Genomic DNA, 12,650 nt, shown 5'->3' with positions numbered 1-12,650 from the left:
TTAATCTTGGCAACTGGCTGAGGTGACCCACCTGCTTGCTAGAGTTGGTGCTGACAGTCTCTTTCATTGTTAGTGGCCAAATGTAGAGCCTGCGCACGCTCACACACACACACATGCATGCGCACGTGTGCTCCCTTCTCATTTTTAAGTTCCCACAGGATTTTAGGTAATGTTTAAGCTTCACTAAGCTCTGTGTAAATGAAGGTGAAATTCGAATTGAAAAACCAACATTGGGATGTTTCCTTTAAAAGATGTAGGGGCTGGAGCGATAGCACAGCGGGTAGGGCGTTTGCCTTGCACATGGCCGACCCAGGTTCAATTCCCAGCATCCCACATGGTCCCCTGAGCCCTGAGCACCGCCAGGAGTAATTCCTGAGTACAGAGCCAGGAGTAACCCCTGTGCATCACCGGGTGTGACCCAAAAAGAAAAAAAAATGTATCTCTTGAATTTTATGATAACTTTACCTTTTTTTTTCCTTGTGAAGGCTATTATTTCTATTTTCTTTGTGTTGATGTGCCTTGTTCATATTTTAAATTTATTTTGTTTTTCTCTGTTTCAGACTTTTGTTGGTTGGTGGATGTGAGACTTCTGAAATGGGCATTTCAAAAGCTTCAAGCTGTGGCCTTTCTGCCTGGCGAGTTCTTTCAGGATCACCGTATTATAAGCAAGTTACTAACAGTGGAGAGAGGGTGACTGCAGTAAGTATTTCAGTGATGGCATTTCTCTTTGCTGGCAGGTCTCTGATAGACAGACCTTAAGTAAGATGTTCCAACTATTTGTCCTTTCTGAGAATAGTGACTTAATGCTAATGAAGGTGCAGTTTTTCTTTTAAGCGCCAAATTTGTCTAAAGATTATTATACTTAATTTTATTTCTTTTTTGAGACAATAGTAGTCATCTTTTTACATTGCTTTTTTACATATTGACATTTATTAAGCACCTTCTTTTGCTAGCAGTTCTTCAGTTCTGTTACGTGTAACTCACTTGATTTTCTACAGCCCTTTGGTATTGGTATGGTTACCAGCCTGTTCTACTGGAAAGGGAAAAATATTTGTATAAGTTCCTGGGTCAGCAGCTAGTAAGTGGCAGGGTTAATACAAGGCGCTGGAAGGAGTCCCTAATTCAGCTACTTTCCTACCATGACACTTTTCTTATGTCTTGTTCTATTTTTTAAACTGATTATTTATCCAACCATTTATTCTCCAGTCAAGCTTTTTTCTTGTATTAGGCTCTCCTTTATATTTCAACTTAAAAATATCCACATAGGGGGCTGTAGTGATGGTACAGCCAATAGGGCCATTTGTCTTGCATGTGGCTGACCTGTGTTTGACCCCCAGCATCCCATACGGTCCCCTGAGCACTGAGTCAGGAGTAATTCTTGAGCATTATTGGGTGGGACCCAAAAAGATAAAAAAAAAGTCATATTAACAGCCAATGAAAAATTTTTATATTTCACTGCATTATGACATGAAAATGTGTTCTCTATTTTTCTAGTATGTACTGTTGGTCCTACAGATAAGCAAATGTAGCTAAATATGAGTTGCTGACCCAGGTGAAGACTATATTGCTGCTCCCTTCTGTAATCACTTCAGTTCGTCACAAACTGGAGTGTTCATTAAAATTAAAGTTTGAAGGGGAAAAGAGGAACTGGACAAATGGGGAGGGCACGGGGAGAAATGCCGTAGGCAAGCCATGCGAGCCCTTGAGGATGGGGTCGTGGAGTCTGCTGGGCACAGAGGTCCGGGCAGGGGACCTTAGAGTCCTGTAGTGTTCCATGGAACCCTGGTCAGTGTTGGCTTCTTTGGGGTTTCTATGGGTGTTTTTGCTCTTTCCTGAAGCATGGAATCTCTCCTACTCTGTATGATTCTTCCCACTCTGACCAGAATGAAGCTTTGCTACTGGAATCTCACAGTAGGAAATTGCTTGTCCTCGAAAAGAATAAGTGGCTCTGCACTCAGGAATTACTCCTGGCGGTGCTCGGAGGACCATCTAGTATGCTGGGAATCAAACCCAGGTCGGCCGCATGCAAGGCAAATGTCCTACTGGCTGTGCTGTTGCTCCAGCTCCAAGTGGGGAGAATTTTTTTAAAATTTATTTTTAATTGAATCACTGTGAGATACACAATTACAAAGTTGTTCTTGATTGGGTTTCAGTCATACAATGTTTCATTATCCTCCCCCCCTCTATTGCAGGTACTTTTTCTTTGGCAGGTACCTCCTCCTTCCCCTCCTCCTCCTCTTCCTCCTCTTCCTCCTCCTCTTCCCTCTCTTTCTCCTCTCTCTCTCTCTCTCTCTCTCTCTCTCTCTTTCTCCCCCCCCCCACTCTCCCACACCCCTTCTGTCTCCCTCTACTCCATCCTCCCCCTCCCCTTGTGGGCATTCTGGCTTGCAACACAGATACTGAAAGGTTATCATGCATATTCCTTTTGCACTCAGTCCTTGTCCAGAGTGATCGTTTCCAACTTTTATTGTCATAGTGGTCCCTTCTCTGTCCTGACTGCCCTTTGCCCACCCCATCAACTTGTGGCAAGCTTCCAACTATGGGCCAGTCCTCCTGGCTCCTGTTTTTTCTGTCCTTGGACTGAGCCTCATACTATGTTCTTTTGTACCCCATAAATAAGTATAGACATTATCTGTCTTTTCCTCTCCTTCTGACTCATTTCTCTCAGCATGGTATTCTCCATGTCCATCCATTTATAAGCACATTTCATGGCTTTCATTTTCCCCTGTGACTGTGTAGTGTTCCATTGTGTGGTTGTACCATTGTTTCTTTATTCAGTCATCTGTTCTTAAGCAGTCGTGTTGTTTCCAGATTCCGGCTATTGTGAATAGGGTTGCAATGAACATAGGAGTGCAGATGGTGTTTAGACTGTGTTTTTGGGCCCCTAGGGTATATTCCCAGAAGTGGTATTGCTGGGTCTGTGGAAGTCGATGTGGAGGTCTCGTTCTGTTCAGCAGGGAGAACCCTTCGTAGGGTGCAGCCGAAAGAACAGAAGCAGAGCCCGGAGGAGGGAGAAAAGGCATTTATTCTATGGCAGTTACAGTATTTATACCTCCCTGTTGGGAGGAGGTGGTGCCAGGACCCCCAACAGAAATGCAGGGTGTGACACGGGATTTAGCTAGTAGTAAACAAATGCTGATAGGATAAGATCAGTAAGATTAGGAGTGGCAACCTTTACTAGGTGTGGCATGGGGTTAGCTAGTGATTAAACAAATAGTGACAGGATAAGATCAGTAAGGTAAAATGGCTCCCTACATCTCCCCCTGTTTTGTTTTAAATTAAATGTGGTCAGGGGAGGCATTGTCCGGTATCCCTTGTGACATAAAGACTCCATTTTTGCAGGGAGAGGAAGGAAAGGATGATCGGGTCTTTGCAGGGGGCTCCTCATAGGCCCCATCAATCCTTGGTTTTGGAGTAACCTCTAAGCTATACCGGAATACCTCGCAGGGAGCCGGGCTGGGGTATCAGCCCTCCCTTGCAGTGCTTTGCCTGGCAACCTGATCCACAAGAATAAGTCCTTGGGAGCCCGGCATCCTCAAGGTAAAGAACTGGGGGAAGATGAGGTCCTACAAATCAAGCCAAAGATCCTTAAACACTCGAAAATCTCATTTGTTACTCTAAGATATTAACCCAGCCCTGGACCCACAGTAGCACTTGCTGTAGAGTGTCCAATTGTTGCTCAACATCATGGTTGACAGTAGCCTGCATTGTCCTAAGGTGGTAAGAGTCATTTTGTCATGTTTAGACGAAGTTGTGTGTCTGGACCGAGGCTTGAAGAACTATTCCTGCAACAGCATCAGTGGTGGTTACAGCAATGAGTCCAGGATAGCTGCGATCAGAGGCCCAAGGAATTGTCAGGAGTGCCGGAGCAGTTGTGTCAGGTCTTCAGTCAGGAGCCCTTTATCGGGGGAGTGTTGCCATTCTCTGGTCAGGTTCACTGGTAACCATATGCGATCTGGCCTTTAATAAAATTATACTGTGGGGAGAATCTTGGATTGACAGGTAAATAATGCACAATCACCAGAAAAGAAAAATCTTTTTGTGAGTGATCAGAGGTAGTATGAATTTGGGACTTGGTATGAATCCAAGTCTGAAAGTGAAGAGGGAGACAGGGAGGCACTCCAATGCAGACAGGATCAAGTGAGTATCCTAGAGAAAAAATTAAAAGGTGTTTCTTTATTCGGCAGCTGAGGCATCTGTGAATCCCATGCAGGGGGTAAAAGAAAGGAATTGTTAGCCCAGATACTGGGTCCTGGCATGGTCCAATCTACAACCTGTAAAAGTGGAGGGTGAGGAATGTAAGTCCAATAGATATGTTTAGCTTACTAGAATTCAAGAGGATTTCAACTGTTAATAACTATTAATGTTCTCCCAATATGAAATCTAGATTGAAAAATTCAATTTCTTTGTAGGCGCCACATTCTGATTAGAAATCTTTGTTTAGACCTGATCTAGCAAGCTCCAAAGATACTTAGATCTTTTAAATTGCTGGGCTCCATATCACTCTGACCTCCCTTGATTTTGTTTGCCCGAATCTAAGAATTACTGACTTTAAACTAGCTCTAATACTCGAGTGTTCCACAGACAGAGACAGACAGTCAGACAATAAACATCACACATGTGCACAAATATATACTTGATCGATCAATCTGACCCCTCAAGAATGGCAGGAAAAAAACTGATAGACTGAGAAAGGAAAGAGCAGTCCCCAGGGCAAAGTGAGCCCTGTCGGCCGATTGGGAACATAGCTCCCTGTTTCTCTGCCTGAGCAGCCAGTTTCCTGCTTGTTGAAAAAAACGGGTCAAGAAAGCACTTTTGTTGATATAAGCTGGCAAAACCTTCTCAAAGTTGTTGAAAAGTAAGCAGAACTAAGAAAGATGAGACAATTGCACACACACTAGGAGCACACGCACAAATCTTACTCCTGTACACGCTCGGACTGGTCCTTCTTTCACGCGGGTGCGCACCCCACTCACCACATTCACACTGAGACTCCCCATCCTGCCCTACGGGCATCATCTTCGGTCTTGAAGTAACGCTGGTTCCTGCTCCAGCCAGGCCAAGTCTGAATAACTGTTCTGTGAGCGAGACCACTAGTTGGTCACTCCCGACGCGGCTGACTGAGCAGAAGCAAGTTCCTGGGCAGTGGCAGAAGGGACACTGTCCTCAGAGGATTCATTTATTCTCGGGGTGGAAGTCGGTTCAGCCAGAGCAGGTGTGTCGACCTGCCTTATCAGTCGTTTGGGGAGCCAGCGGGCTACACTATCAGCAGCATCAAATATGCAGGCTGATCCTCGGCCCCATATAAGGACTGGATCAGGGCCCTTCCATAGACCACTCAGAGGGTCTTTCCACCTTACTTTTGCATAAGTGTGGCTGGTGGAAGTATGCCAAAAACGGTCCGCTGCGCTGCGACCTTCTTTGTCCAGTTTAAGAAAGTTCATGACAAACAAAGTGTGAGATAGTAACGTCTTAGGGGAAAGTGAGGCTGGGTACAGTTCCTTTTCTGTCCGGAGCTTTTGAATATATGTTTTAAGAGTGAGATGGGCTCGCTCCACTATCCCCTGCCCTTGAGGGTTATAGGGGATCCCTGTATGATGGGAAATCTGCAGCTTCTTACAAAAATGCTCAAACTTTTTTCCAGTGTATCCTGGACCATTGTCTGTTTTTATTAGCTGTGGTTTGCCCAGTACAGAAAAGCAGTGCAAGACATGAGCAATGACATTTTTTGAGGCCTCTCCAGTCTGGGCTGAGGCGCAAATAAACCCACTAAAGGTATCAATAGTCACATGCACATATTTAAGCTGCCCAAAGGAAGGAATATGAGTGACATCCATTTGCCAGATGGCATTAGGGACTAGTCCTCGGGGATTGACCCCTAAGTGAGGCACGGGTAGAAGGGATACACAGGAAGGGCACTGGTGCACAATCTGCCGTGCCTGCTCATGCGTGATTTTAAACATAAGGCGGAGAGTTTGAGCATTCAGATGGTGAAGGGCATGTGCAGTTGTGGCCTCCTGCAGCGGATCTGCTTGTAGAGTTAGCGCTGTGAAAGATCGGGTGGCCAAATCTGCCAAGTGATTACCTGCCGCCAGTGGCCCAGGGAGGTTAGTGTGGGCACGGAGATGACCTATGAAAAATGGAGCTCGCCGGGAGCGAATATACTGTTGGATTTGCAAAAACAATGACGTTGCAGGGGAGGAGGGTTTTATGTAACTAATAGTCTCCAGTAATGGTATAGAGAAGGCCACATAGGCACTATCCGTGTATAAATTGAAAGGAAGAAGGGAAAATTTTTTAAAAACCATTAGAACAGCTGTGAGTTCAACCAGCTGAGCAGAGGACTCCTTTGTGGAAAAGGAAACAGTCTCACCCTCACAGGCATAGGCGGCCTGGCCATTAGAAGATCCATTAGTGAAAATCACTTTAGCCCCAGGGATAGGGCTGGTCTTAGTGACAACAGGAAAAACCCATTGATGTAAAGCCATAAATTGTATCAACTTATTGGGGGGATAATGATTATCTAAAATTCCTGAAAAGGAAGCGCAGGCGATGGGCCAATCATCAGTATTTTGAAGAAGCCAATCTATCTGTTCCTTATTGTAGGGTTGAATAACAGAAGCCAGTTCAAAACCAAAGTGTCTGCGAGAGAAACCCCTTCCTTCAATAATTAAGGATGCCACTAAGAGATAGTAGGGTACAAGAACTTTCTTTGGTGTGGCAGGAAGGTGAATCCAAGAAACAGGGTTTTCCTGCCAAATTAAGCCTGTAGGAGAATGAGGAGTAGCGAAGATAAGGAGGTGAAAAGGGCGCTGATAATCTAGAGAGCAAACAAAGTGACCTTCAATCGCTTTTTCTATGAGAACTAGGGATTCTCGGGCTGCTGGTGTCAGACTCCGAGGGGAAGAAGGGTCAGCATCACCGCGCAAAAGGTCATACAGGGGCATAAGGTCTCCTTTGGTAAGTTTCAGATAGGGACTGAGCCATGTAATATGCCCAAGCAGTTGTTGAAAATCATGTAGTGTCTTTAATGAAGTAAGCTTCAGCTGAGTTTTTTGCAAAAGTACACAGGACCCCTCAAGACGAAATCCAAGAAAGGTATAAGGGTCAGCGATCTGAATTTTTTCGGGGGCAATTTGAAAGCCAGACTGAGTAAACGCACGGATCACCTGATTGCAACAGAGCATAGTGGCCTGTGGGTCAGATCCAGCAAGCAGTATATCATCCATATAATGGATCATATAGATGTCGGGCCATTGTGCCCTAATGGGAGCAAGAATTTGAGCCACAAATTTTTGGCTGTCGAATTCACGGAAAAAGTGAGTATTTCTGAGGGTCGCCTTTCTCTTGGCACACACCGTGGTGCGGGAATGGCCTACTTACCCTCTGATTCCTCCATCCCTACCTACTCCTGGGAATCCCCAGTTATTTGCATCCTTTGTCTTGCTAATTTTATTTGGATCTTAAATGAGATTTTTAAGGCGAGAAAAAGTCAGCCATTTTCAGAGATTCAGCACCGTGTTTCCGAAATTGAGATTTTTTTGAGGAAAAAGTATGAGAGTTCAGAGGCTTCCTCAGTCTTTGGGGATGAGGCACCCCCCATGCAGGGGACTGACTCCTCAAATTCTACTACCATAGGCTCTGACCATCCTGCTCCCTTATCTAAGCCCTCCCGCGCAGAGGCACCTCCGAGACTATCCTGTGACTTCTGATATCCCCGATCCCTCTCCTCCGGAACTTAAATCCTTGCCCCTGGAGGACAAGGCTACCCAGGTAGATGAGGAGGAGAGTTGTAAACTGGAGGACAAGGCTACCCAGGTAGATGAGGAGGAGAGTTGTAAACTGGAGGACAAGGCTACCCAGGTAGATGAGGAGGAGAGGTGTCAGCCGTCAGCTCCACCACTCCATTATCTGTCCCATGACACTGCCTTTTTTAATCCCCCATACGCCAGTGAGGCAGCCCGCCAGCTTGCCCAGGACACCACCGCCTTATGCGCAGTTCCCCAACAGAAACAGGAAAATGTCCAACTTTTGACTGAAATAAGGCAGCTGGTTCAGGAACTAGTGAGTGCCCTGCAGCCTTCTGCCCTCTCCCAAGAATCTAGTGCAAATTCGGTCTCCTCCGCCCTGCCACGCTCTAGCTTCAAAACCTATGGCTGCCTTCCCCGTTACCAGGTCCCATTCTCGGACCCCCAAATACCCCACCTCTGCCACGGCTCCACCTGATGATGATCCCTCAGACAGAGAAGTTGAGGAGGCCGATCAGCCTGAGGAAGGGGCACATTCCCAAGAGGAAAATTCCCCTCAGGACGTAGCTCCACAGGCACCAATCCGCCAAAGCTATCGTAGATTGAAATTTGAAGACCTGAAAGATTTAAAGGCTGCTGTCTCTTCTTGCGGCCCCACTGCTCCTTTTACGCTTGGCCTTTTGGACTCCTTTTGTGAGGGATGGCTCATGCCGAACGACTGGTTCTCAGTCGCTAAGGCTGTCCTGAGTAGGGGAGACTATCTCTTGTGGAAAGCAGATTATTTAGAACGATGCCAAGAAATGGCGCGCCGCAACGTCGAGGCAGGAGGCTCTTCCTCATCCTGGATCTTTGCTAAATTTCAGGGTCAGGCACCCTTTGATTCTAATGAGGTGCAGGCTCAATTTCCCCCAGGGCTACTTGCCCAAATACATGTGGCTGCCCTCCGGGCCTGGAAGGCACTTCCCTCTAAAGGGTCGGTGGTAACATCCTTAGCCAAGGTTCATCAGGGAGCTAACGAGCCCTATAGTGATTTCATAGGGCGCCTCACGGAGGCGGCTGAAAAACTTATGGGAGGCGAAGAGACGGATAATGAGCTGATCCGCCATTTGGCCTATGAGAATGCTAATCCCATCTGCCAGGCCACACTCCGCCCCTATAAGCGTGGGAAGACCCTCTCAGAATACATTCGGCTATGCTCCGAGGTGGATCCCACCACCCAAAACATAGGGCATGCTATAGGGGCTGCCTTCAAACAGTTCTCTATTCAACCATCGAACAGTCAGAACAAGCTGTGCTTTGGCTGTCGGCAGCCTGGACATTTCTTAAGAAACTGTCCCAATAAAAAATCGTGGCCCAGACCTAGAAGTCCTTGCCCTAAGTGCAAACAGGGTTTCCACTGGTCGTCAGAGTGCCGCCAGAAGGCCAGGCCGGGAAACGATACAGGGCCAGCCCCAGGGCCCCCAGTCCTCTCCCTCTCCCGTGTCTGGGGCACCTCAGAATCATGGGCCGTTCAACCCATCGGCGTCCAGCCCCCAATTCGCTCCCTCTCCCATGACCAGGGCAACTCAAAATCATGGGCTGTTCAACCCATCGGCACCCAACCCCTCTGCAGAGCCATCCCATACTCAGCCGGATTGGATCTCTGTGCCACCTCCCGCACAATATTAGTTAAAGAACAGGGTCCCCAGATAGTGTATGTCAACGCCTGTGGCCCTTTGCCATCTGGAACTTTTGGCCTAATTATTGGGCGAGGCAATATGCTCCCTCAGGGCATGCAAGTACTCCCCAGGATTATAGATGCTGATTTTCAAGGGCAGATTGGAGTAGTAGTTGAATCACTCTCCCCATTTTCAGTCTTGGACGCTGGCGCGCGGCTAGCACAGCTAATACTCATTCCAATAACAACAGTACAAAAACCACCCCCAATGTCAGAGACTTTTGCATTTTTTGCCCAACGCATTCTTAATCACAAGGGCCTGATGACTTTAGAGATCAACGGGAAGGAGTTTTTAGGTCTGATTGACACTGGTGCGGATGTAACAGTCATTGCTGAAAAAGACTGGCCAAAAAGGTGGCCCCTCACCCCCTCACTGACTCACCTTCAGGGTATAGGTCAATCCCAAAACCCTATGTTAAGCTCATTTCCGCTTGATTGGCGCACCAAGGAGGGAAGATCTGGGATGGTACGCCCCTATGTTCTGCCCGGGCTCCCACTCAATCTCTGGGGCAGGGATATTCTTTCACAAATGGACCTTATACTAATTGATGCCAAGGGCCTAGACATGCTCCTTGCAGCAAGTTATTCTCCTGGAAAGGTTCTAGGAAAATACCTCCAGGGCACGCCTGCGCCGCTAGCCCTCGACCCAGTGAAAAATGACCGCACAGGCTTAGGTTTATTCTCAGTAACTGCCACTGCTCCTCCTGCACCCCATACGGATAAGATCATATGGAAGTCCAATGAGCCTGTATGGGTGGACCAGTGGCCGCTTCCCACTGAAAAATTACAGGCCGCCAGGTTGTTAGTGCAGGAACAACTCGCGGCGGGACACATAGAACCCACCTCTTCCCCCTGGAACACACCCATTTTTGTTATAAAAAAGAAAAATGGCAGTTGGCGACTGCTACAGGATCTTCGAGCAGTAAATAAAACCATGGTCATTTTCGGGGCGCTTCAACCTGGACTGCCGTCCCCAGCAGCCATCCCTTCAGAAATGTATAAGATAGTACTCGATTTAAAAGACTGCTTCTTCTCAATTCCCTTGCATCCTGATGATCGCCCACGTTTTGCCTTTAGTTTGCCAGCTATTAATTATAAAGAGCCCATGCAACGTTTTCAATGGAAGGTTTTACCCCAGGGAATGGCAAATAGCCCCACGTTGGGTGCCAGGTGTGGAAGTCGATGTGGAGGTCTCGTTCTGTTCAGCAGGGAGAACCCTTCGTAGGGCGCAGCCGAAAGAATAGATGCAGAGCCCGGAGGAGGGAGAAAAGGCATTTATTCTATGGCAGTTACAGTATTTATACCTCCCTGTTGGGAGGAGGTGGTGCCAGGACCCCCAACAGAAATGCAGGGTGTGGCACGGGATTTAGCTAGTAATAAACAAATGCTGATAGGATAAGATCAGTAAGATTAGGAGTGGCAACCTTTACTAGGTGTGGCATGGGGTTAGCTAGTGATTAAACAAATAGTGACAGGATAAGATCAGTAAGGTAAAATGGCTCCCTACAGGTCAAATGGAAGCTTAATTTCTAGTATTTTGAGGACTGTTCATATTGTTTTCCAAAAATCGCATTACAAATTGAATGCTCTGTTGTAGGATTAACTTCTTGAAGTGCTGCAAGTATATTTTAATCATGTTAGTAGCTTTTAAATATATCTTGCAGTTAAACTTACAATCACTGTACATTGTCTTTCCTTACTTCACAGTAATTTTTAAATTATAGGATTAATTCTTCTTGTCACATGGCAGATCTTGTTCTCTTTGAATTTTCTCGTTTTGTGTGTTTAAGCTTGCTATGATTTGGGGTAGGTATTGACCAAAAGTGCTGCCGACACATACGTACATTCTAATTTCTCTCACAAGCCTGACAGGTTCTGAAATATATGCAAAATCCAATATATGCATTGACTAAAGTTTCCCAATTAATATCAGTGTCATCAGTGCAAGGTAAGTTTTATTTGTTCCATATCAAATCTCTGCTTCCGGGTACTGGGAAAGGTCGCAGCCCTCAGGAAGTTTACTGTAGCAGAGGAGACAGCGCGCCTTCCAGTGAGGGCATCCACCCAGGCTTGTGGCGGCCAAGGGCGGGGGGTCTGGGGGATGAGAGCGGGAGCAGTTGAGGCGACACCTGGGGTTTGGTGATATTTCTCTTTGTTTTTATAGTGATTTTATAATTTGAAGTTTGGATAATCCTCTGTTTTCAAATTAGGCAGAGGTGTGCTTGTCATATAGGCTCAATTTTCCTCTTTCTGGTCTTGCTTCTTTCCTCTCTCTGCTCTTCCTTATAAACCCTGGGAGATGTGGAGTTACGCCGTGATTGGCGTTTGCAGCCACTCAGAAATCCTCATAGGAAAAATACTGATCTCAACTAAATGGGAGTCCCCCATTTCCCCCTTTGACTTATGCTTTTACATTAAAATTCGTGTAACAGTACTAAATTAGCCACAAGCCCCCCCCCCCCCCCCCTGTGCTTTTTTCTTTTCTCTTTGGCCACTCCTGGTGGTGCTCAGGGCTTACTTCTGGCTGCTCTCAGGTGTCAGTCCTGGCAGTACTCCTGGGACTGTGTGTGGTGCTAAGGGTTGAACCCTAGTCAGGTACATGCACGGCAAGTACCCTGCCTGCTGTACTCTATCTCTGGCTTCCCATTGGCCGTTTCAAAATGTACAGTTCAGTGCCACTTCATACATACATACAACATAAGGTTGTGCATTGGTACTGCTACCTAGTCCCAGGGCATTTTCATCATTCCCAAAGGAGGTCTCATACCTGTGGAGAGCCTACCCCTGTTCCCCCTTCTCCACAGTCCTACTCTTTCTGTGGATTTACCTGTATTCAAATTTTCATTTAAATGAAATCACACAGTGATTTGGTAGGTGGCCTTCGTAAATGGCCTTTCCCCATTTACCACATGCTTTTGAGATTCATTAAGGTGTGTCAGAATTTCACTTATTTTTTATGACCAAATAATATTCTGCTGAATGAATCTGATAGATCTGTGTATCCATTCTTCAAATAGAGGACATTTAAGTTGTTTTCACTCATTGGCTTTATAGATAGCAGTGCTATGATTATTATTTGCATTCAAGTATTTGCCAGAATGTCTTTTCTAAATTATTAGTACTATTTTTTTCTGTTAATTTTCACCTAGGATGGTAATTTTGGTAAAATATGGTAATTTTGTCTT

General features: G+C 46.2%; 1 protein-coding gene across 1 annotated transcript in view; it reads left to right on the top strand.

Moving 5' to 3' along the window:
* Positions 1 to 12,650, top strand: part of NBAS (NBAS subunit of NRZ tethering complex) — a 388,118-nt gene that overhangs the window by 62,640 nt on the left and 312,828 nt on the right. The window contains exon 10 of the mRNA XM_055121563.1: positions 561 to 699. Coding sequence (XP_054977538.1) covers positions 561 to 699 — 139 coding nt within the window. The remainder of the gene's footprint in view (positions 1 to 560; positions 700 to 12,650) is intronic.

This window comes from Sorex araneus, chromosome X, assembly GCF_027595985.1.
Source record: "Sorex araneus isolate mSorAra2 chromosome X, mSorAra2.pri, whole genome shotgun sequence".
Classification (NCBI taxonomy): Eukaryota; Metazoa; Chordata; class Mammalia; order Eulipotyphla; family Soricidae; genus Sorex; species Sorex araneus.
Note: the sequence above shows the minus strand (reverse complement) of the source record. Positions and strands in the feature narration are given on the sequence as shown.